Source organism: Dreissena polymorpha, chromosome 5, assembly GCF_020536995.1.
Source record: "Dreissena polymorpha isolate Duluth1 chromosome 5, UMN_Dpol_1.0, whole genome shotgun sequence".
Taxonomy (NCBI): domain Eukaryota; kingdom Metazoa; phylum Mollusca; class Bivalvia; order Myida; family Dreissenidae; genus Dreissena; species Dreissena polymorpha.
Genome location: NC_068359.1, coordinates 28,554,963 through 28,581,923, shown reverse-complemented (window position 1 = coordinate 28,581,923; position 26,961 = coordinate 28,554,963). Strand labels below are relative to the sequence as shown.

Below are 26,961 nucleotides of genomic sequence, written 5' to 3'. Positions count from 1 at the left end.
GAAATCAACGAAAAAAACATCGCAAAACTTTAATCAAGTTATAATTAAAAAAGAATCACAGATTCGATAACACAAATCACAGATTCGATATATTAATGAATAACGTAAATCCAAATTATTGCACAATTATTTGAGAATGATTTCAACAGAAACACACAAACGAACTAAATGAAACATACAAACTTATCAAATTAGGATAACTTTAGAATCATTTTGAAAAGTAAAGTTAAAATAAAACAACGTAAAAAATAACGAACTACGATAATCAAATTACACAGACAAACTGTAAACTATTATGATTTTTATCGGTATTTACGGATTTATGTTAGGTCCTCACGTCTCGAGAAAGATTTGTTTTGCGTTGGTACGTTTTAAAACACTCCTCACACCTATAACACATGTCCGGCAGGTGGGTCTTGACGTGCTCTTTGAGGTCATTCTCACTCCTAACTGCCAACCCACATTGGTAACTTTTCACCAATCCATCTTTTTTGCACTTTTCTCGTGAGCCGCGAGTAGGTACTTGTCCGCAAAGCTCCTGCCGCACTGTACATGACATTTGGGTCCTTCGTGCTTTGAGGCCCTATGCCTTCTAAGATTGTAGGAATCCTGAGAAAAAAAAACTATTTTATTCACGTGACATTTCAGTGGGTAAACACGCTATTTCAAAATTGTTAGTATCAGATGACACGCGTTCGTTATTTTTAAATTACCAACAATTTGACAATTATTGAGATATTTCAAAATATACGATAACCTGATAGATAAGATATATTGTATATTTGTGTTGTTTCAAGAAAATCCGTTCATCTGTTTGTTAGTATAACTGATTAAAAATGTAACTATTTTTAAGGTATTTAATCTTACCTGAAATGCTTTCCCACAGCAGTAATAGTTTCCAGAGTTAGCGTGTCTCCTAGTGTGGCGCAATAGCCCAGCTCTGTTCTTCAACATTTTTTCCGCATTCGGAGAATTGAGCCATACCTTAAAGCAAATATAATATTTAAAATAATATACGATACATTACTTCACGTGACAGTAGTGTTTGGCGCCAAAATAACAATGACATTTAATACAATAATGTATAGCCATTATGTGTAATATATGCTATCGCATTTAAAAATCCAGTTTCAAATACATTGTTGACAAGCATTTTTTTAAAAACAACTGAATAGAACTGAAATAGAACCACACAGATCCTTCTAAAACGTATACCACACAGATCATATTTCTGTAAGAACATTTTTCTTGAACTTTGTTTCGTAAATATATAACAGAAACCTGAACATGAATGCAAAATGATATATTGTAAGCTCCGCCCATAAAGTTTATTTCTTAATTTCTCCAGATGTGATGTTTCTGTGTCAAAATAAAATAATGTCCCCACACTGATCCTACCTTTTACTAACCGTTCAAACGCGGTTGCACTTTATTGAAAAAATACTTTTTTGTTTGATAAAATTATGATACCTATAGAAAACTCTCATGAATGAGCAGGCTCTCCACTTTATCCCATTAAAAATGGTAAAATATTTAAAAAGTAATGCTTAAAAATCTTACCTGCGTCGCGCTTTTGTTGATATTTTACTCCCCACACAGATCTTAAAAAGTCAGGTGGTATAGGCACCGTGAACATATTGTCTTCCACATAACCCGGATGAAAATTCGACTGGTTCCCGGTAATTAATTGACGAAATACCCTACTCGCGCAAGATCGGAATCCAGTGAAATAGTCACAGTCAGTTGCCCGGATAAAATTTCCATGACGTATTTTAATTGCTATATTTAGAATCACTGGGGATCCCAGTTTTGTGTTTTCGTTGGGAGAGAGAGGGATCGTTGTACATGGTACAAATTCGATAAGTGTGGACTGACCCAAAGGAAAACAAACATTTCTTTGAGGAAATGTATTATATTTTGGGGAAATTGTATTTTTAGGGGAAAAAAATTCTGGTAGGGGAAGACGCCGAATATCGGCGTCACTTTCTTAGTTAAAAAAAAACCCTGAAAAGAGATACACTGAAGAATTTCGCAGGAATAATGACGTCATTTCGTTAAAAAAATGACGTCATTTTACAGTAAAACAGTGCAAATTGAGTGGTGTGTAACCCTGAACGGTCCATATACAAAAAATAGTAACCGGTCCATATACTATTAGGTTCCTCTATCGCATTTTATAGACTGAAACCGGTCATATAGATATAGAAGGACCAATATCTCTGAGGTGTAATATTATTTGTTAAAGGGATACAATCAAAAACAAAAGTATTTAAATCAAAGCGGCGCAGTAGGGGGCATTGTGTTGCTGACAAACACATCTCTTGTTTTATTATACATTCATTGATACCATTTGACATTCTTTCCCAAATTCATGTCTGTTTTGTTGTATGTTTATAAATTTATATGTTTGTAATGATAAAATACCTAACAGTCACAGAGAAATGCACACTTTTGTTTATGGTCACATTATTTTCCCATTTCCATAAGTATAATAAAAGGGACCGTCAACCACAAACGACTAAAAAAGTAAAGTTCTAAAATACCATTTTTTTTATTAGTTTATTTTGATTTAAATATATTTTTAGTTAAAGTTCATTCCTGGAAGATCAACAAAAATGTGTCCCTATTTGCTAGTCTTACTAAAAGTCTTGGTATCTATATCATCTATCTTAAATGGAATGTTATAATTGTTCAATACACCACAATACATGTAGTCATGAACACATTTGACAATGTGACAAAATATAATATTATATATCACTTTATATTTAAATCCTTCCTTTATCTGAAGCCCTCAAATGGATGGATACCATGTTATTAACATGCTAAAATATACTTTGAGGAAATCCTGCAACAAAATGCTCACGATATTATATGCTATAAAAGTACACCAAAGATGTAAAAATATATGAAAAATGTTTGATGTTGCAAAAGTGTTTCCATTTCTACACAAGTGACCCTTAGCAGACGACATATCTGATGATTGACCCTAGTGCCCTTCTTGTACATGTAAAACTTCACCTCGGAAGAGTTTGGTAAAATTAGCTAGGCAATGGAATTTTAAAGTACATTTCTGTGTCTGTCTGTCTGTCTGTGTCTGTCTGTCTGTGTGTCTGTCCGTCTGCCTGTCTGCCTGCCTGCCTGCCTGCCTGCCCGCCCGCCCGCCTGTCTGTCTGTCTGTCTGTCATTGTATGTGTGTGTCTGTCCCAAAACTTTTACCTTGCTCATAAAATGAAAACTCTTTGGTATACATGTATGTTCTTTAAACTTCACATGTGCATGCATCTCATTGAGATCTACAATCAAACATGGTTTGAGGTCACTAGGTCAAAGGTCAAGGTCACTGTGACCTTTACATTAAAAAATATACCATATTCTCTTAAATAGCTTCTGTTCTGCTTCAAAGCGCAGTAGGGGACATTGTGTTTCACAAACACAGCTCTTGTTCATTTAAGATATGAAAATTACATAAACATAAAACAACTTACATGAACGAGAGCGCCGATGGCGTTAAAAGCATAGGTGCAAGATACAGGGAAGAATGGCGTCACGTGGTATAATGTAGTTCGATATCGCCATCCGCGAATTTCTCAAATCAATAATTTCAAACAATTACCGACTATTTAAATAGATAATCTTTCCATTTACATCAGTGTTTGAAACGCTTATGAAAAATAATTACCCAAGCCTTTCAAAATTTAAGCACGGACAGATCTGTATCGAACTATTGTTTTCACAAATGAAAATAGACGCTACCCTATTCGTCTGCGTCAAGAATTTGTCTCAAAACTTGTGGTAAGCGTTAGATGCAGACGTGCACAACAGATTGAGTTCTGAATGCAGATTTTTTATAGAAACTCCTCACAGCAGTTACTTCCCTTGCTTCGCCCGGTCAGTAACTTCTAGTATAAGGGAGGCCACTGCGTAGGAGATTGAGATTTATAGTGCAGATAGAATTGTTTTACGAACGAAATTTGTTTTAGGTTATAAGAAGATTTTTTGACATAAAACGGTCTTAGAAAAATTCACTAAAAACGGTGTCAGCAATATTCTTGGAAGAAAACGTTAGAAAAACGTTTCCAAAAAAAAATTGTAAGAATGACCATATACTAAATTAAATAGATATTTCGTCTGATTTTTGATCAGGTAAGGCTTCATAAAGGGCAACCGATCGATGTGGATTTTCGAAATGTGGTATATACCATAAGCATAGGTGCGTAAACGCACCTATGCTAAAAACTAAAGCTCTCAAGTATTCAAGCAATAATTAAACAAATGTAATAGAAAAATCCATGCATTAAAACTGACATAAAAAATCAAACAATAACAAATAAATGAACAAAATGAAATGGATTGGATTTATATTCTGGAATGATAACCTACATTTTTAATTCTAAAATGTTTGAAACAGTTGATTTAACAGTTAAAATAAAAAAAAGGCCAATAATATATTAAGAGAAAAATGCTTTGATCATGTAACACTGATTATAAGGTTCATGCCGAAGCGTAGCCTGTATAAAAATCTCTGTATAAGGCTAGTCATTTTGCTATTAAGATGCAAATATAATCATTAAAACTTGTTAAACACAACTTTGTGTTGCCAAACAAGAATTACTGTTACCTTTACTAAAACAGAGGTGACCTTGTATTGCCATCAGGTCTATTTATTTAATGATTGGAATGACAAGTCAAATACTTGAGAAATTTATTAGAGGTGTACTCTCACTTTTAAAATGATATACAACCTGAGAAATTTATTAGAGGTGTACTCTCACTTTTAAAATGATATACAACCTGTCTACAGATTTAAGAAGAATGTTTCTGTTATCTTTTAATAAATAAGGTGTTAAATATGAGCCTTGTTCTGGGAAAATGGAGCTTAATCCAAATGTTGTCCCTGGTTAGCCTGTGCAGTCTGCACAGGCTAATCATTGAAAACACTTTTAACTTTTATGGTATGTTTCGTTTAAAGGAAGTCTCTTTTTAGCAAAAATCCAGTTTAGAGGAAAGTGTCGTCCCTGATTGGCCTGTGCAGATTGCACAAGTTTATCTGGGAATACACTTCATGCACACTGGAACTACACTTCACGCACATGTTTTTTACCCCATTTTCTAATAGTGAGGCTCATATGTTTACAAATGCAATTATAACAAGTTAAAATGGTAAGAATCAGGGCTGATATGCAGTTAGATTATTAACATAATGGTTTGCTTATAAGATTGAATATGATAATTGTTCGCGAAAAAACGTCCCTACAGAATGTCATTTCATGTTCAGTAAATACAGTGATTTTTTTTGGCCCAAAATTACAGCCTCTTACAGGCTGTTTCCCAATGGCAAAAAACAACATTTTTTCCCAAATATCAGACCAAAATTTCCACCAAATGCCAAACTTTTTCAATAAACTCAATAGTTAGTTTATTAAGCTTATTATAAAGCAATATAATTCCCTAGCACTTAATAATATGAATTTTAGAAAGCAGTTGAACATGCACTTATGAACAATTGGTATACTGTTATTTTATATAATCATATTAAAAACGTTTAATTTTTCCTAATTTCCGGGTCTATCGCGCTTTTTTTCCCAATCAAAAAGGCACAGGCTGTAAAATATAAAGCGAAGAAAAATCACTGAAATCTGTGTATGTATTGCACCCAGCTTGAGTATTGAACAATTTAGGGTCAAGTTCAAATCCTATATAGCCTGCCTTATAACAGGTAAATGTTTGATTATCCAAAAACTGGAGTACTCCACTACAGGAATATATTTGTGTTGGAAAACTTAAAAGGCTATTATATACAGGATATAGTAAGTGTTTCAACTGCCGGGTTGGGTGGTCTGATTGTGTGATGATTCATTTAATGTTTTTTTCCCCTTTATAATGAACATTTTAGTAATTATGGATGAATATGTCACATAATCCATGTTACAAGTATCATATGTTCAAATAATCTCCATGTAACACAAACATTTTGGTAGAATTGATAATCAGTTACCAGCTACTCAGAGGTTCTTGTTAAAAACTGTGCAGTTTTTTGTTGATTATGGTATTGATTGATTGATTGATATTTTGTATTACATGTATTGTGAAAACATAAAACCAAGTACTGGTTGCATTAAACAAGATTCCAGGTAGCAAGCATGTTAGACAGATTCACCAAATGTTTGACATGATTTTAACCTCATTAGACAGTTTATGCGGCCTTTCAAACCTTTTGTGTAATAAATAGTAATGACATTTGACCCACTTTTATGATTAATATGAGCCATCTGGTAAAATGCTTTTTTTATTGCATGTGCCTAAAGTGTTTTCCCAGATAAGCCTGTGCAGTCCACACAGGCTAACACGGGACAACACTTTCCGCCATATGGAATTTTGGGTTTAAAGTTAGTATCTTATTAGCAAAAGTCCAGTTTATGCAGAAAGTGTCGTCCCTACTTAGCATGTGCAAATTGACCTGGGTAATACGGGATAACACTTTACACATATGCATTAAATCCGTTATTATGCCCCCCTTCGAAGAAGAGGGGGTATATTGTTTTGCACATGTCGGTCGGTCCATCGGTCGGTCCGTCCATAAGATGATTTCCGGATGATAACACTTAGGCCTAGGATCATGAAACTTCATAGGTACATTGATCATGACTGGCAGATGACCCCTATTGATTTTCAGGTCACTAGGTCTAAGGTCAAGGTAACAGTGACTGGAAATAGTAAAATGGTTTCCGGATGATAACTCAAGAATGCTTACACCTAGGATCATGAAACTTCATAGGTACATTGATCATGACTGGCAGATGACCCCTATTGATTTTCAGGTCACTAGGTCAAAGGTCAAGGTCACAGTTACTCGAAATAGTAAAATGGTTTCCGGATGATAACTCAAGAATGCTTACGCCTAGGATCATGAAACTTCATAGGTACATTGATCATGACTGGCAAATAACCCCTATTGATTTTCAGGTCACTAGGTCAAAGGTCAAGGTCACAGTGACTCGAAACAGTAAAATGGTTTCCTGATGATAACTCAAGAATGCTTTCGCCTAGAATCATGAAACTTCATAGGTACATTGATCATCACTGGCAGATGACCCCTATTTATTTTCAGGTCACTAGGTCAAAGGTCAAGGTCACAGTGACTCAAAGCAGTAAAATTGTTTCCGGATGATAACTCAAGAATGCTTACACCTAGGATCATGAAATTTCATAGGAACATTGATCATGACTGGCAGATGACCCCTATCGATTTTCAGGTCACTTGGTCGAAGGTCAAGGTCACAGTTACTCGAAACAGTAAAATGGTTTCCTGATGATAACTCAAGAATAATTAGGCCTAGGATCATGAAACTTCATAGGTACATTGATCATGACTGGCAGATGACCCCTCTTGATTTTCAGGTCACTAGGTCAAAGGTCAAGGTCACATTGACAAAAAATGTATTCACACAATGGCTGCCACTACAACTGACAGCCCATATGGGGTGCATGCATGTTTTACAAACAGCTCTTGTTTTAGATTGAGCGCATAAACTAAATATAAAGTATAACGGGTATATATTTGTTAGGGCTGCAACAATATACCGGTATATCGGTATATATCGCAATACGCAATCCGCATATTGTATTGCGATATGATATTCATCATACCGGTACGAAAATTTTACAAAAATTCATTCACATTTCGTCCAGAAAAGCCATCCGAAATAATGATAAAAAGGAAAACAAAACAAAGCAGTGTAAATTATTTTTTACGTAAAAAAAGCATTCTAAAAAGTGTATTATACGGAGTAGCATTGTTACATGGGAGCATTCATTCGATGCTTTTGAACAGATTATCGTTGAATTAATTGCGCACAGCTGTAAATGTTTCGTTCGATTCTGATTTGAGCATTATTTGTAATCCGAATTTCGGAAACACGCTTCCAAATTTGAATGCTAACGCGACAATAAAAAATTATAGCGTCAAATAAAAAGTGCTTTATCCTTTGTCTCAATAAAAAGCGCGCGAAAATTATACAGACATGTAGAACGTCGCATGGAAAGTATGGGTGTATTTTGTGTTGTATAAAAACGGGAACATCGTCAGCTGAATTACGCTTGTTCAGCGGGAAAAACGCCCCGGTTGGACGTTATTTCATCACATCTTTAAATAGTAACAATTGCAAAAATGTATTTGATACTTAAGAAAATTTGCAAATGTTTGTGTTTCTTATTATTCTTGAGCACATTTATAGTAAATATTTACCAGAATTTGCTTTAAAATTGGAATTTATGGGATTATTGGGTAATTGGCAAGTTATAATTTTGGTACAAGTTAGCAATATATTGCGATATATTGCAATACGGGTTTTTGAACTGACAATATATTGCAATACGGTTTTTGGCGTATTGTTGCAGCACTAATATTTGTATATTAACTTACATTTTCTCCAGAGTGTTTTCATTACTTTTTTGTGTAGAAGAATAAGAGTTTTGTCAGTAAATTTAGGGGCCCTGCAATACTATTAATTACTAGAAATGGCGCGGGCAGAGGCCGACGCGTATCCCCACGCCGCATGTTTGACCCAGGGGGCACCCTAGGGTTGGTAATGGGGCCATGCATAGTTGAGATTGACCGTATTGTCATAAGAGATGTCCAGTATCAATTGGAAGTGAATCGGTGTAGAAATGAAGAAGTTAATGTAAAATAACATAAAACAAGAGATGTGTTTGTTAGAAACACAATGCCCCCTCCTGCGCCACTTTGATTTATTTAATTTTTTTATCATTTGGCAGGTTTATTACTTACCTCCCTTTAAAGCTTATTACTTCCATTGGATTTGTTTTTTATGTCCCCCACCACTAAAGTGGGGGACATATTGTTTTTGCCCTGTCTGTTAGAATGTTGGTTTGTTTGTTTGTGTGTTTGCTCCAACTTTAACATTTTGCCATAACTTTTGCAATATTGAAGATAGCAACTTCATATTTGGCATGCATGTGTATCTCAAGGAGCTGCACATTTTGAGTGGTGAAAGGTCAAGGTCATTCTTCAAGGTCAAAGGTCAAAAAAACAAATCCAAGGGAGATAATTATCTGAACCTGCCAAATGATGAAGAAAATTAAACTAAATCAAAGCGGCGCAGAAGGGGACATGTTTCTGACAAACACATTTCTTGTTTACCTTTGACCTTGAAGGATGAACAAACACAATGCCCCCTCCTGCCCCGCTTTGATTTATTTAAATTGTTTATATCATTTGGCAGGTTATTTACTTACCTCCATTTAAAGCTTATTACTTCCCTTGGATTTGTTTTTTTGAACTTTGACCTTGAAGGATGACCTTGACCTTAACCTTTCACCACTCAAAATGTGCAGCTCCATGAGATACACATGCATGCCAATTATCAAGTTGCAATCTTCAATATTGCAAAAGTTATGGCCAATGCACCATACGGGGGGCATAAAAATAAGTGAAAATCTCTGACCCAGCCCCACCCCAACCCCCCTTACTTTTGACCCCTGGGTCAGATCAAAATTCTGAATAGTGCACCGTTGCACATATGCTCATAGCTACCATATGTGTAAGTTTCAAGGTTCTAGTGCTAATAGTGTAGGATAATAGTGGACGGACGGACAGACGGATGGACGGACAGACGGCGGAGATAACCACAATATCCCCACGCTTTTCAAAAAGTGTGGGGATAATTACATAGTAAATATAAGGTAATTGTTTAATACAGATAAGTTAATTGAGGGTGGGTTAGAAGCCTAAATCATGAACTTTGGCAATACTGCTCATGTTTTGTTTGGTAACCCGTTACTATGACAATTATTAAAACCCTGTAACAGATTATTTTCTGCCATCTTTCACCACTATTCTCCTCTTCTTCCCCCAAAGACTTATGTACATGTATAAGTCTCACATCGGGAGAACAGGGTAATATAAATGTGGTTAAAGTGTCGTCCCAGATAAGCCTGCGCATCTTTCCAAACTTTCCCAAACTAGATGTTCACAATGAAGAGACTACGCTTAAACGAAAAAAAACCCATAAAGACAGAGTGTTGCCCCTGATTAGCCTGTGATGACTGCGCAGGCCAATCCGGGATGACACTTAACCCAAATACCAGAGCAAGCTCATATCTATTTCAGGGCCATGCTTGCCCCATCCTGTACGCAGCCTGGGCGGAGGCGGGTCTGTTTTCTGTCGAGGAACTTCTCAACCTACGAAAACTCTCCTCAGATCTGGAGGGCCACCCTACACCTGTAAGCAAAGATTGCTGCCACTATACATGACTAGTATCGCTGCTGTAAGCAAAGATTGCAACCACTTTACATGACTAGTATCGCTGTTGTAAGCAAAGATTGCAGCCACTTTACTTGACTAGTATAGCTGCTGTTAGCAAAGATTGCAGCCATTTTACATGACTAGTATCGCTGCTGTAAGCAAAGATTGCAGCCACTTTACATTACTAGTATCACTACTGTAAGCAAGATTGCAGCCACTTTACATGACTATTATCGCTGCTGTAAGCAAAGATTGCAGCCACTTTACATAACTAGTATAACCACTGTAAGCAAAGATTGCAGCCACTTAACATGACTAGCATTGCTGCTATAAGCAAAGATTGCAGCCACTTAACATGGCTAGTAGCGCTACTGTTAATCAGTTTTAAGTGATTTAATTAGATGGAAACTACTCATTTTACAAGCAAACAACATTAATTTTCTTTTAAACAACTCCAGCATGTCACAACAAATAAAGGTCTTCACCTTTCCGAATGGGTTATGATTGCTGGTTATTGTACATTTGTGGATGAATTAATCTTTGTGAACCACACAACTATGCCCAATTTTTAGCTCACCTGTCACAAAGTGACATGGTGAGCTTATGTGACCGTGTGATGTCCGGCATCTGTGTGCGTGTGTTTGTGTGTGCGTCCGTCAACAATTTGTTTGTGTAGACAGTAGAGGTCACAGTTTTCATCCAATCTTTATGAAATTTGGTCAGAATGTTTATCTTGATGAAATCTGGGTTGGGATTGTATTTGGGTCATCTGGGGTCAAAAATAAGGTCACTAGGTCAAAAATTAGGTCACTAGGTCAAATAATAGAAAAACCTTGTGTAGACAATAGAGGTCGCAGTTTTCATCCAATCTTTATGAAATTTGGTCAGAATGTTTATCTTGATGGAATCTGGGTTTGGATTGTATTTGGGTCATCTGGGGTCAAAAACTAGGTCACTAGTTCAAATAATAGAAAAACCGTCAACAATTTGTTTGTGTAGAAAGTAGAGGTCACAGTTTTCATCCAATCTTTATGAAATTTGGTCAAAATGTTTATCTTGATGAAATCTGAATTGGGATTGTATTTGGGTCATCTGGGGTCAGAAACTAGGTCACTAGGTCAAATCATAGAAAACCCTTGTGTAGACAATAGAGGTCACAGTTTTCATAAGATCTTAATGAAATATTGTCAGAATGTTTGTCTTATTAAAATCTGTGTTGGGATTGAATTTGGGTCATCTAGGATCAAAAACTAGGTCACTAGGTCAAATTAAAAAACGTTTTTGTAGACAATAAAGGTCATAGTTTTCATCTGATCTTAATGAAGTATGGTCAGAATGTTTATCTTGATATAATCTTGATGAAATCTGGGTTGGGATTGTATTTGGGTCATCTTTGGTCAAAAACTAGGCCACTAGGTCAAATCATAGAAAAACCTTGTGTAGACAATAGAGGTCATAGTTTTCATCAGATCTTAATGAAGTATGGTCAGAATGTTTATCTGGATAATATCTGATTTTGGATCGTATATGGGTCATCTGGGGTCAAAAATTAGGTCACCGGGTTAATTCTAGTAAAACCTTGTGTAGATGAAAGAGGTCACAGTTTTCATCACCCCTTAATGAAATTTTGTCAGAATGTATTAATAAATGAAATCTTTCTTGGGATTGTATATGGGTCTGATAGAATTTAAGTTGATGTAGCAAGGTAAGTCAGGTGAGCGATTCAGGACCATCATGGCCCTCTTGTTTAACTATTCTGATGATTAACAACAACAACCACACAAAACCCTGCTCACCTTGATGATTTCCCAATGTATTTTGAGAACTTTCGATCCTTAGCCCGACTTCGAAAGTATAATTGGCTTTAACTGGTATAATTTAATTCACCCTATAATTGGTATAAATGCAGCCAAAGAATACAAAAACTCTGAAGGCATTTCCTATTTATGGATAATTAGTGTTCATTCATTACATACTTAACTTTCTTATATATATGTAATATCATCTTTCAAATGTAAACTTCCTTTCAAATTTTGATTTAAAAATGCATTTTTTCAGCTAAATGTTATCCTCGAAAATGGGCACTAGATGCCTTTTTATGCCCCAGAACATAGGTTCTGGGGCATATTAAAATCACACAGTCCATTAGTCAATCAGTTAGTCAGTCCGTTAGTCCGTCCGGATTAATTTCCGCTCAATAAGTCAAGCAATTGTCATCAGATCTTCACCAAACTTCATGAAAACGTGTAAGGCAATAACATCTAGGTCAAGTTCGATAATCGGCCAAATTGACCCACACACTCTTGAGTTACGGCCCTTGAATCATCGTAAAATTGTTTTTATTATGTCCCCCACCACTATAGTGGGGGACATATTGTTTTTGCCCTGTCTGTTGGTTGGTTGGTTGGTCTGTTGGTCTGTTGGTTGGTTTGCGCCAACTTTAACATTTGCAATAACTTTTGCAATATTGAAGATAGCAACTTGATATTTGGCATGCATATGTATCTCATGAGCTGCACATTTTGAGTGGTGAAAGGTCAAGGTCATCCTTCAAGGTCAAAGGTCAAATATATAGCTTCAAAGCAGCGCAAAAGGGGACATAGTGTTTCTGACAAACACATATCTTGTTTCTTTTTGTTTCCGCTCAATAACTCGAGCAATTATCAACAGATCTTCACCAAACTTCATGAAAATGTGTAAGGCAATAACATCTAGGTCAAGTTCGATAATCGGCCGAATTCACCGAGACACTCCTGTGTTACGGCCCTTGAATCATCGAAAAATTGCGTTTTTTTTCTTTCTCCTTTCCACTCAATAACACTTCATAAAAATTTGTAAGGCAATAACATCTAGGTCAAGTTCGATAATCGGCCTAATTGACCCAGAAAATTCTGAGTTACGGCCCTTGAATCATCGAAAAATTGCGGTTTTTCTCATTTCCGCTAAATATCTCAAGCAAATTTCATAGGATCTCCGCCACACTTCATGAAAATTTGTAAGGTCATAAGATCTAGGTCAAGTTCGATAATCATCCCAATTGACTAGGTCATTCCTGAGTAACAGCCCTTGAATCATCGAAAAATTGAGTTTTTTAGCTCATCTATTTTTTGAAAAAAAATTATGATCTATTGTCATCACCTTGGCGTCGGCGTTGGCGTCCGGTTAAGTTTTGCGTTAAGGTCCACTTTACTCATAAAGTATCAATGCTATTGCATTCAAACTTGGTACACTTACTAACTATCATGAGGGGACTGGGCAGGCAAAGTTAGATAACTCTGGCTTGCATTTTGACAGAATTATGTGCCCTTTTTATACTTAGAAAATTGAAAATTTGGTAAGTTTTGTGTTAAGGTCCACTTTTTTCCTAAAGTATCAAAGCTATTGCTTTCATACTTGCAACACTTACTAACTATCGTAAGGGGACTGTGCAGGCAAAGTTATGTAACTCTTACTGGCATTTTGTTGGAATTATGGGCCCTTTATACTTGAAAATTTGGTTAAGTTTTGTGTTTTGGTCCACTTTACCCCTAAAGTATCATAGATATTGCTTTCATACTTGGAAAACTCGCAAACTATCATAAGGGGACAGTAAAGGACAAGTTGCATAACTCTGGTTGTCATTTTTAGCTCACCTGAGCACAACGTGCTCATGCAGAGCTTTTGTGATCGCCTTTCGTCCGTCGTGCGTTGTCCGTTGTGCGACGTCAACATTTGCCTTGTTCACTCTCTAGAGGCCACATTTATTGTCAAATCTTTATGAAATTAGGTCAGAAGATTGGTTTCAATGATATCTTGGATGAGTTCGAAAAGGGTAACGTTTGCTTGAAAAACATGGCTGCCAAGGGGTGGGGCATTTTTCCTTATATGGGTATATATGGCTATAGTAAAATCTTGTTAACACTCTAGAGGCCACATTTATTGTCTGATCTTCATGAAACTTGGTCAGAAGATTAATCCCAATAATATCTTGGACGAGTTCGAAAATGATGCCGGTTGGTTGAAAAACATGGCCGCCAGGGGGCGGGGCATTTTTCCTAATATGGCTATAGTAAAACCTTGTTAACACTCTAGAGGCCACATTTATTGTCCAATCTTAATGAAATTTGGTCAGAAGATTTGTATTAATGATATCTTGGATGAGAGGCTACATTTATAGTTCGATCTTCATGGAATTCGGTCAGAAGATTCATCCCAATAATATCTTGGATGAATTTAAAAATGATGCCGGTTGGTTGAAAAACATGGCCACCACAGGGGCGGGGCTATTTTCCTTATATGGCTATAGTAAAACCTTGTTAACACTCTAGAGGTCACATTTATTTTCCGATCATCATGAAACTTGGTCAGAAGATTTGTCCCAATGATATCTTGGATGAGTTTGAAAATGGTTTTGGTTGCTCTAAAAACATGGCCACCAGGGGCAGGGCATTTTTCCTTATATGGCTATATATGGCTATAGTAAAACCTTGTTAACACTCTAGAGGCCACATTTATTGTCCAATCTTCATGAAATTTGGTCATAAGATTGGGCTCAGAGATATCTTGGATGACTTCGAAAATAATTATGTTTGCTTGAAAAAAATGGCTTCCAAGGGGCGGGGCATTTTTATGTCCCCCACTATAGTAGTGGGGGACATATTGTTTTTGCCCTGTCTGTCTGTTGGTCTGTTGGTCTGTCTTTCTGTTTGCGCCAACTTTAACATTTTGCAATAACTTTTGCTATATTGAAGATAGCAACTTCATATTTGGCATGCATGTGTATCTCATGAAGCTGCACATTTTGAGTGGTGAAAGGTCAAGGTCAAGGTCATCCTTCAAGGTCAGAGGTCAAATATATGTGGCCAAAATCGCTCATTTTATGAATACTTTTGCAATATTGAAGATAGCAACTTGATATTTGGCATGCATGTGTATCTCATGGAGCTGCACATTTTGAGTGGTGAAAGGTCAAGGTCAAGGTCATCCTTCAAGGTCAGAGGTCAATTATATGTGACCAAAATCGCTCATTTTATGAATACTTTTGCAATATTGAAGATAGCAACTTGATATTTGGCATGCATGTGCATCTCATGGAGCTGCTCATTTTGAGTGGTGAAAGGTCAAGGTCAAGGTCATCCTTCAAGGTCAGAGGTCAAATATATGTGGCCCAAATCGCTTATTTTATGAATGCTTTTGCAATATTGAAGATAGCAACTTGATATTTGGCATGCATGTGTATCTCATGGAGCTGCACATTTTGAGTGGTGAAAGGTCAAGGTCATCCTTCACAAGGTCAATGTCATCCTACAATGTCAAACATCATATAGGGGGACATTGTGTTTCACAAACACATCTTGTTCCTTATATGGCTGTAGTAAAATCTTGTTAACACTCTAGAGGCAACATTTACTGTCCGATCTTCATGAAACTTGGTCAGAAGATTCATCCCAATAATATCTTGGATGAGTTCAAAAATGATGCCGGTTGGTTGAAAAACATGGCTGCCAGGGGGTGGGGCATTTTTTCTTATATGGCTATAGTAAAACCTTGTTAACACTCTAGAGGCCACATTTATTTTCCGATCTTCGTGAAACTTGGTCAGAATATTTTTCCCATTAATATCTTGTTATCTCAGGTGAGCGACTTTGGGCCTTTCAGGCCCTCTTGTTACGGAATTATGGCCCTTTTTTGACTTAGTAACTTTGAATATATGGTTACATTTTGTGTTTAGATCCACTTTACTTCTAAAGTATCAAGGCTATTGCTTTTAAACTTCAAATACTTTCATGCTATCAAGAGGGTACTGTACCTGGCAAGTTGAATTTTACCTTGACCTTTGAATGACCTTGACTCTCAAGGTCAAATTATTTAATTTTGCTAAAATTGCCATAACTTCTTTATTTATGATTAGATTCAATTGATATTTTGACAAAACAACTCTTGCCTGGTATACCACAATAGACTCCACCCAAACAACCCCCACGCCCCCCGAATCCCCCCCTGAACCCCCCCCCTGAATCCCTCCCATTTTTTTAAAATTAAAGATCATCTAATAAATGAACACCACACCCTCACACTATACCCCCCCACACCCCACCCCCAAAAAAATAATTTGTATGCCCCCGGTAGGGTGGCATATAGCAGTTGAACTTTCTGTCAGTATGTCAGTCAGTCTGTCCGTCAGTCCGAAAAAAAACTTTAACATTGGCCATAACTTTTTCACTTTTGAAGATAGCAACTTGATATTTGGCATGCATGTGTTTTTCATGGAGCTGCACATTTTGAGTGATGAAAGGTCAAGGTCAAGGTCATCCTTCAAGGTCAAATGTCAAATTTATGGTGACTGTCCGTCGGAAAACTTTAACATTGGCCATAACTTTTTCAATATTGAAGATAGCAACTTGATATTTGGCATGCATGTGTATCTCATGGAGCTGAACATTTTGAGTGGTGAAAGGTGAAGGTCAAGGTCATCCTTCAAGGTCAATTGTCAAATATATGGCGTTTTTCCGTCCAAAAACATTAACATTGGCCACAATTTTTTTAATATTGAAGATAGCAACTTGATATTTGGCAATTGCATGTGTATCTCATGAAGCTGCACATTTTGAGTGGTGGAAGTTCAAAGTCAAGGTCATACTTCAAGGTCAAAAAAATAAAAATAATTTCGAGGCAGCGTTCGCATGAAGCTGCACATTTTGAGTGGTGGAAGTTCAAGGTCAAGGTCATCCTTCAAGGTCAAGGTCATCCATCAAGGTCAAAGGTAGATTAAAAAAAAAAAATCAAAGCGGCGTTTTCATGAAGCTGCACATTTTGAGTGGTGGAAGTTCAAGTTCAAGTTCATTCTTCAAGGTCAAGGTCATCCTTCAAGGTCAAAGGTAAAAAAACAAAAACATTTCAAAGTGGCGTTATCATGAAGCTGCACATTTTGAGTGGTGGAAGTTCAAGGTCAAGGTCATCCTTCAAGGTCAAAGGTCATTTTTTTTATTTTATTCAAAGCGGCGTTATCATAAAGCTGCACATTTTGAGTGGTGGAAGTTCAAGGTCAAGGTCATCCTGCAAAGTCCCAAAAATAAATAAATTCAAAGCGGCGTTCTCATGAAGCTGCACATTTTGAGTGGTGGAAGTTCAAGGTCGTCATCCTTCAAGGTCAATGTCATCCTTCAAAGTCAAAGGTCAATTAAAAAAAATAAATTCAAAGCGGCGTTCTCATGACGCTGCACATTTTGAGTGGTGGAAGTTCAAGGTCAAGGTCATTCTTCAAGGTCAAGGTCATCCTTCAAGGTCAAAAGTAAAAAATAATAATTTCAAAGCGGCGTTATCATGACGCACATTTTGAGTGGTGGAAGTTCAAGGTCAAGATCATCCTTCAAGGGTAAGGGGTTCCTTCAAGGTCAAAGGTCAAAAAAATATATTTCAAAGCTGCGTTCTTATAAAGCTGCACATTTTGAGTGGTGGAAGTTCAAGGTCATCCTTTAAGATCAAAGGTAAAAAAAAACATTTTTTTTTTTTTTCAAAGTGGAGCAATAGGGGGCATTGTGTTTCTGACAAACACATCTCTTGTTTTTTTCAAACATGGTTAAAAAACAAATATTTATTTTTATTATTTTATTTTTGAAATACCATCCAACCATCCCACCCAAGAATCCCTTCCCCCCCAAAAAAATAAATATTTTTGTTTGCATTTTTTTTGCATTTTTGGAAGATAATGTAATAAATGTAATTTGTGGAGCAGTGGTCTAATGGTAGGACGCTGGCGTAGGGATCGAGAGGTCCCAGGTTCGAATCCCGCCCTGACCGCTGAAATTTCCTTGAGCAAGAAATTTGTCCCACATCTGCTCCTCTCCACCCAGGTGTATAAATGGGTACCTGTGAGGGAAATAAGCCAATGTGCCGTGGCTGCCTGGTGCGCCATATCCAAACGGACGACTTAGATCCCAATGATCGGGGGGATGATTGTGAAGTCGGCTGAATATGTATATAGAAGCAGACTATAAACCGCACCTTTAGGGATTTTACCTTTAAATGACCACACCCCTACACTATACACCCCTCTCCACTCCACCCCTCCCTCCTTTGTGATTGAAATTGAGATAGGTCCCTACACCTTTAAAAAGAAAAATAGATGAGCGGTCTACACCCGCAAGGCGGTGCTCTTGTTTCCTTATGTTATAAAGTTGTGCATTTTGGATTGTGCATGTTGGATTGTTATTGTCCTATATCAAAACTGAACTTTTTTTATGCCCCCGGTATGGTGGCATTTAGCAGTCACAATGTCCGTCTGTCTGTCCGTCCTTCTGTCTGTCCGTCGCACTTTTGGGTTTAGGTTTCAAAAAATGCTCATAACTTCTATGTCGCTTCAGATGTAACCTCCATATTTGGTATGCATGTGTATATGGACAAGGCCTTTCCATGCGCATGCAAGTTTTGACCCCTTTGACCTTGAACTTGAAATTAGGGTCCGCGTTTAGGTTTCGAAATCTGCGTTTAGGTTTCGAAAAAGCGTTTTTTGGGGGTATATGTCTTCCGATGGAGACAGCTCTTGTTTGTAATCTAATTTTCTTTTCAAATGTAACATTAAAAAACATTTGCTCCAAAATAAGAAAGTTAACATGCATTAAGCCAAATGAACAATTTTTTGCAAGTTACAAATCAAGTACCTTTTACAAACATTTCCCACAGCTTTCTCTGAAGCTTTAAGTGTAGTAAGCAAAATATTGCAATTTTTACGACTGATTGCTCTAATGCTTTGCACGTGCCAGTTTTGCTAAAGATTTCTGAAAATCTATACTTGTATTGAGCTTAACCCTTTCAGTGCGGGAACCGAATTTTGAAGGCCTGTGCAAACAGTTTGGATCCAGATGAGACGCCACAGAACGTGGCGTCTCATCTGGATCCAAACTGTTTGCTATTCTGATAGTATTCTTTGAAAAAAAATCGTAGAAAATGCTAATTTTAGAAATTCAGCAGACGACATTTTAGCAGACGACAAATTTCCCAGCATGCAAAGGGTTAATATATATGCTGGGAAAATGGGGTTTAATGCTTGTGCCTTAAGTGCCTTAACAGATGAGCTCGTGCTGTCTGCACAGGCTAATCAAGGAAGTCTATTTCTGCTTTTACGGTTTTTGTTTAAAGGAAGTCACATCTTAATGAAAACCAAGAGAAGACTGAAAGTGTTGTCTTTGATTACCCTGTGCAGTTTGCACAGGCTTATCTGGGATGACACGTTGCGCTGATGCATTAGGACCCATTTATCTAGAGCATGGCTAATATATTTCCCTTTGCTATGTCTTACAGAGACTGAACTTCATTGATGTGGCCACCGGTTCCCTGGGCCAGGGTCTGGGCTGTGCAGCGGGCATGGCCTATACTGGGAAATACTTTGACAAGGCAGAGTAAGTGGTGAAATCTGTCCCAATTCTGGCATCTATTCAGCTACTGTAAAATCATTTAATTTTATGCTTTCCGGTGGTTTATAGAGAAATATCAGTGAATTAAAACTGATAATTTCACTGTTTACTGTGAAATAATGTCATTTTTTTAACGAAATTACGTCATTATCCCAGCGAAATTCTTTAGTTAAACTCTTTAACAATGTATATAAACGGTGAACGATAAAATAAAAAGAGTTGGATTCGGTGGAATATCTATTTTAATTCACTCGTGATAAACATGGCCACCAAGGGGCCAGGCATTTTTATGTCCCCCACTATAGTAGTGGGGGACATATTGTTTTTGCCCTGTCTGTTGGTTGGTTGGTTGGTTGGTCTGTTGGTCTGTTGGTTGGTCTGTTTGCGCCAACTTTAACATTTTGCAATAACTTTTGCTATATTGAATATAGCAACTTGATATTTGGCATGCATGTGTATCTCATGGAGCTGCACATTTTGAGTGGTGAAAGGTCAAGCTCAAGGTCATCCTTCAAGGTCATAGGTCAAATATATGTGGCCAAAATCGCTCATTTTATGAATTCTTTTGCAATATTGAATATGGCAACTTGATATTTGGCATGCATGTGTATCTCATGGAGCTGCACATTTTGAGTGGTGAAAGGTCAAGGTCAAGGTCATCCTTCAAGGTCAGAGGTCAAATATATGTGCCCAAAATCGCTTATTTTATGAATACTTTTGCAATATTGAAGATAGCAACTTGATATTTGGCATGCATGTGTATCTCATGGAGCTGCACATTTTGAGTGGTGAAAGGTCAAGGTCAAGGTCATCCTTCAAGGTCAGAGGTCAAATATATGTGGCCCAAATCGCTTATTTTATGAATACTTTTGCAATATTGAAGATAGCAACTTGATATTTGGCATGCATGTGTATCTCATGGAGCTGCACATTTTGAGTGGTAAAAGGTCAAGGTCATCCTTCAAGGTCAAATATATGGGTCGAAATTGCTCATGTAATGTCACTTCTGCAATATTGAAGCTAGCAATTTTATATTTGAAATGCGTGTGTATCTCATGGAGCTGCACATTTTGAGTGGTGAAGGGTCAGGGTCATCCTTCAAGGTCAAACGTCATATACGGGGACATTGTGTTTCACAAACGCATCTTGTTCCTTTTATGGCTATAGTGAAACCTTGTAAACACTCTAGAAGTCACATTTAAGTGAAATGGAGATGAAACTTAGTCAGAACACTTGTTCTAATAATTTTTCGGTGGAGTTAAAAAAACTATTGGAGTTTGTTGAAAACCATGGCCGCAGGGGAGGTGGGGCAGTTTTAAATATATGGCAATAGTGAAAATGTTTTGACACAATAGTAGCCAGATTTATTATTATAATTAATAAACAGGGTCATGTGAATTCAAAATCTAGGTGACAAGATCGAATTAAAAGCAACATGTTAATACTCTTAGAAGTAATATTTTTGGTCCAATCTTCAAGAATCAGCTTGCTGTTTTTCAGAATAGTCTTAGTTCCTTTGGGTCTTACATTATCACTGTAGGGCTCATGGCCGTCTTGTTCAATGTTGCACTATGCCCTTTGCAAAGCCCGTTAGTACCTCGTGCCCTTGTATCAAATGATTGTATAGCCAATAAATGGTTATCAGTGAAAAGTCAGTGAAAATTGGATTTTCTGAAGTTGCTATTAGCTCAGATGGAAAGTTTTGGATACACTCTTTTGATTTGATTTGCAATGTTGCAAATTTAAAACGAGTCCTCACTTTATTTTTAGATCATTATTGAAAATACAAATTAGTTTTTTTACCAGTAACATCATCACATAAATAATAAGATCAAAACAACATAGGAAAACTATTTAATATGTGTGTGTTTTTAATAATAAATATATAATACAATATAAAATGATTTTGACTTTAAAATAAATTAATGAATTTGACAGTTACCAGTTTCTGGTATTAGGTTGTGTGTATACAAATAATTGTAATACTTGTATGTTCTACACAAAAAATAAATACTTTTTCTCTTCATGTTATGGTATAACAATCAACAAACTAACTACTAAAATGAATCACATGAAATATTGCCTTTGGTAAAATAATTTAAATCTAATATGCCCTTTTATCAGACTCACTTAGCATGAAATACCCTTTTTAAGTCAAGTACGAAATCCCTTTGAGCTCCTGGATTCAATACTATATTCGGTTCATTTATAACAACATCAGCGACACTACATTAGCGTTGATTGATGTAAAAAGTAGCACATTCTAACAGTAAACTGCCTAAAAAGGAGCAGCAGTTGTTTACTGAATTTAGGCTTGTAGCTATTGAAAATGTGAATCAGCTATCAATATCAGATAACAATATTTCTATGTTGGGCATTCCATACTAAAAACTGATTCAAATCATGCAGGTAACATTAACAAATAAGCTTGATTCACTTTGAGGGCAAAACATTGTGTTAATTATTTTGAAAATCATGTTTAATAACTTCCAACCTTTTTAGATTTATTTTCAGCTCACCTGAGCACAACGTGGTTATGGTGAGCTATTGTGATCGCCTTTTGTCCGTCGTGCGTCGTGCGTTGTCAACATTTACCTTGTTAACACTCTAGAAGTCATATTTTTAGTCCAATCTTCATGAAACTTTGTCAGAACATGTGTCCCAATAATATCTTGGACGAGTTCGAAAATGGTTCCGGTTGGTTGAAAAACATGGCCGCCAGAGGGCGTGGCAGTTTTCCTTATATGGCTATAGTAAAACCTTGTTAACACTCTAGAGGTCACATTTTTAGTCCAATCTTCATGAAACTTTGTCAGAACATGTGTGCCAATAATATCTTGGACGAGTCCGAAAATGGTTCCGGTTGGTTGAAAAACATGGTCGCCAGGGGGCATGTCAGTTTTCCTTATATGGCTATAGTAAAACCTTGTTAACACTCTAGAAGTCACATTTTTAGTCCAATCTTCATGAAACTTGGTCAAAACATGTGTCTCAATAATATCTTGGACGAGTTCGAAAATGGTTCCAGTTGAATGAAAAACATGGCCGCCATGGGGCGGGGCAGTTTTCCTTATATGGCTCTACTGTATGGTAAAACCTTGTTAACACTCTAGAAGTTACATTTGTGGTCCAATGCTCATGAAACTTGGTCAGAATATTTGAACTAATAATATCTGGGCTTAGTTCAAAAATGGTTGAGATCCGTTAAAAAACATGGCCGCAAGGGGGCGTGGCATTTTTCCTTAAATGGCTATTTACTACAAAACCTTGTTAACACTCTAGAAGTCACATTTATTATCCAATCTTTATAAAACTTGATCAGAATATTTGTTCTAACAATAGCTCAAGTGAGTTTGAAAATGGTTATGGTTCGTTGAAAAACATGGCCGCCAGGGGGGGGGGCAGTTGTCCTTATATGGCTTTAGTGAAAACTTGTTGACATTATATTAGCCACATTTATTGGCCAATCTTCATGAAACTTGGTCAGAACATTTGTCCCAATGAAATTTTGCCAGAGATTGAAGCTGGGTCATATGAGCTCAAAAACTAGGTCACAAGGTCAAATATAAAAAAAACATATTAAAAGTCACATTTTTGGTCCAAAATAATCTTCATGAATCAGCTTGCATTTTTTTCAGAATAGTCTAGTTCCTTTGGCTTTCAGGTGAGCGCCTTAGGGCCTGATGGCCCTCTTGTTTAGGTTTAGTTAAAACATGTGTGTAACTGTTTGGTTTGATCGCATTGTGAAAACCAACTTGGACTTCATTTTTTAGCTTGGCTGTTTTCGGAGAAAACCTGAGGTATTGTCATAGCCAGCTCGTCGTCCGCCGTCCGCGTCATGCTAAAACCATAACATTTTAAAATTAAAATTAAATTAAAGTGCTTCAACCTACAACTTTGAAACTTTATATGTAGCTGCACTTTGATTAGTTCTACATGACACACCCATTTTTGGGTCACTAGGTCAAATGTCAAAGTCACTGTGACCTAAAAAAAATAAATCTGACAAGCTTTCATTTATTCAAAACTGCACCTGCAGCTGAGCGTGGCACCTGTTATTCGATGCTCTTGTTTAATGGAAGCTATTAAAGAACATTAACATTGCTTTATTAAAGAATTTCCATTTTGAGTACTTATAGTATTTAATATTACCGGTGTAATAAATATAAAATTCTCATTTTTATTGTACCCCTCCCCAAAATTCTTCTGCTTTAACCCAAAATTTCAAAGAAAGAAAGATCTAAAAATTGGCCACATTCTACACAGGTGAGCGATATATTGCAGGGAATAATCTACATGTGCGTCCCGCGTCTATGACGCACAAATATCGAAAAGACGCAGCGTTTTGAAATATGTGCGTCCACTCTGACGCATTGCTGAACTGTATCTGTTAACGCATACGCCAATCACGACACGTACGAACCATCTTGTGTACGAGCCAAGAGTGTAGCAATGAACGCTGAGTTTAACCGAATGAGGCTTGAAGACTCCAACAAGTCTTTTATTGGCTCTAGTCGAGCTGCTGCTGTATAATACGAACCAATTAGAATCGACCTTTTAAACATTTTCAATGTCCCTTTTATGATATTTTCTAGAGTCCCCGGATGAAATCCTGCTTTAACTTTGTGTAACTTAGTCATAAATAATACAGAAAAAATGCCTCCGAAATAAGGTGTTGAAGCTAAATCCAAAACAAACAAATCTAAACTTTAATAACGGTAGGTCAACGGCTCGCAATTCGGACGTAAACAATAATATTATCAAGCTTGCAATTTGGATGTTAACAATAATATTATCATCGATTTGAATCAAGTTGAAATGTTGTAACAGGTTACATTCATGTTAATGTTAAAGCCTATGTGAAGGCAAACAAAATAGTGATAACTCTGAATTTGTTTTTTTTGGTTTCAACAAGTTTTTGAGATAATTAAAAGTTTAATGCAAGTATAGTTATTGAGCTAGTGTGATTTAGACATATTTTCTTCACCTTTGGTATCTTGCAAAATTTGGGACCCATTCTTTTTCAAGGTGGACTCATTAATTTTGGCCTGGGATTCATTGGTCTAAAATCTGCGAGTTCAGGGACCTATAGAAAGTAAATTCTAGATTATTCCCTGTATTGCAAATAGGGCCCTTTTGTTAATTGTGAGGAGGTATATAATAAAAGGAATATTGCAATACATGTACCGTGGGTTTCCATTGTCTTGTATCGCACTTGAAATTGTACTCCACTTCCCTGTATATGACTACCTTCTGCACACAGTTACCGTGTTTACTGCCTGATTGGTGACGGTGAGAGTGCAGAGGGGTCGATCTGGGAGGCCCTCGCGTTCTCTAGTTTCTACAAGCTAGACAACCTGGTCGCTATATTCGACATTAACCGCCTGGGCCAGAGCGACCCAGCCATGCTGCAGCACCACATGGACACGTACGAGGCCAGGCTTAAAGCTTTCGGGTAGGTTTTGAAACATTTTGGGTAGTTTTTGAAACATGTACTTTATCTTATAAACAACCCTTGGGGCCTTACAATATAAAAGGTAAAAATGATGGCATTGTATTATGACCACATGTACCACTATAAAAAAAACAACAAAAAATCAACAATATAATAATCTGACTGTATCGCAATTTCAGTCAAAGATTAATGTTAAGTGTGTGTAACTTGCTTGTTTACATTACATAATTTTATTCTGATGTTGTTTTTTAGCTCGGCTATTATATATGAAATATATATAGTGGAACTATCCTACTCACCCCGACGTCGGCGTCTGCGTGAGTGTTGGAATGTTAAAGTTTGCGTACCACCTCAAATATTTCCTATATCCCTTGACATATTGCTTTTATTAGCTAGACTATATATATATATATATATTGGAGCTATCCTACTCACCCCGGCGTCGGCGTTACCGTGAGCGTTGGAATGTTAAAGATTGTGTACCACCTCAAATATTTCCTATGTCCCTTGACATATTGCTTTTATATTTTGCATACTTCTTTACCAACATGACCCCAATCTATAAACAAGAGCAGACAACTGTATCAAACCTTTTTCTAAGAATTATGGACCTTTTTTCACTTAGAATATGCATAGTATTGATAAATCTATGTTAAAGTTTCTGTCTGTCTGTCTGCCTGTCTGTCTGCCTGTCTGTCTGTCCCAAACCTTTAACCTTGGTTAAAGTATGATACATTTTGCAATATTCAACATAGCAACTTGATATTTACCATGCATGTGTATCTCATGGAGCTGCTTATTTTGAGTGGTGAAAAGTCAGGGTCAAGGTCATCCTTCAAGGTCAAAGATCATTGTATTTTTCTTTCCTAAAACTTTAACCTTTGTTAAAGTTTGATCATAACTTTTTTAATATTAAACACATCAACTTCATATTTGGCATGCATGTGTATCTCGTAGAGCTGCACATTTTGAGTGGTGAAAGGTTAAGGTCAAGGTCATCCTTCAAGGTCAAAGGTAAAAAAAAAAAAAAAAAAAAAATTCATTTCTCCATTCAATCTCATACTAACTTCTCGTGGAGCTGCACATTTTGAGTGGTGAAAGGTCAAGGTCAACCTTCAAGGTCAAAGGTAAAAAATAAAAACATAAATTTTCATTTCTCCATGGAATATCTTACTTACTAACATTTTCTTACTAACATTGTCTTTTCTGTTCATATTTCATCCAGATGCATCTAAACTTGATATTTGGCATGCATGTGTATCTCATGGACCTGCACATTTTGAGTTGTGAAAGGTCAAGGTCATCCTTCAAGGTCAAAGGTAAAAAAAAGCGACGCATTAGGGGGCATTGTGTTTCTGACAAACACATCTCTTTTTTTTTTAAACATGGTAAAAAAACACAAATATATATTTATTTTATTAGCTCGACTATTATATATGAAATCCTACTCACCAATGCGTTTGCGTTGGCGTTAGCGTGCAAATGTTAAAGTTTGCATACTACCCCAAATATTTTCAATGTCCCTTGACATATTGCTTTCAAATTTTGCATACTTCTTTACCAACATGACCCCAACCTATAAACAAGAGCAGACAACTCTACCAAGCATTTTGTAATATTATGGCCCCTTTTCCACTTAGAATATGCAGCAAATGTTAAAGTTTGCTTAATACCCCAAATATTTTCAATGTCCCTTGACATATTGCTTTCATATTTTGCATACTTCTTAACCAACATGACCCCAATTTATAAACAAGAGCAGACAACTGTTACAAGCATTTTGTAAGAATTATGGCCCTTTTTCCACTTAGAATATGCATATTATTGATAAATCTATGTTAAAGTT

The 26,961-nt window shown here is 36.6% G+C and overlaps 1 protein-coding gene across 1 annotated transcript in view; it reads left to right on the top strand.

The window, feature by feature from the left end:
- The window catches only part of LOC127882130 (transketolase-like), a 48,532-nt gene that overhangs the window by 11,225 nt on the left and 10,346 nt on the right, over window positions 1-26,961 (top strand). The window contains exons 3-5 of the mRNA XM_052430593.1: window positions 10,133-10,246; window positions 19,548-19,645; window positions 24,924-25,115. Of these exons, the coding sequence (XP_052286553.1) occupies window positions 10,133-10,246; window positions 19,548-19,645; window positions 24,924-25,115 (404 nt within the window). The remainder of the gene's footprint in view (window positions 1-10,132; window positions 10,247-19,547; window positions 19,646-24,923; window positions 25,116-26,961) is intronic.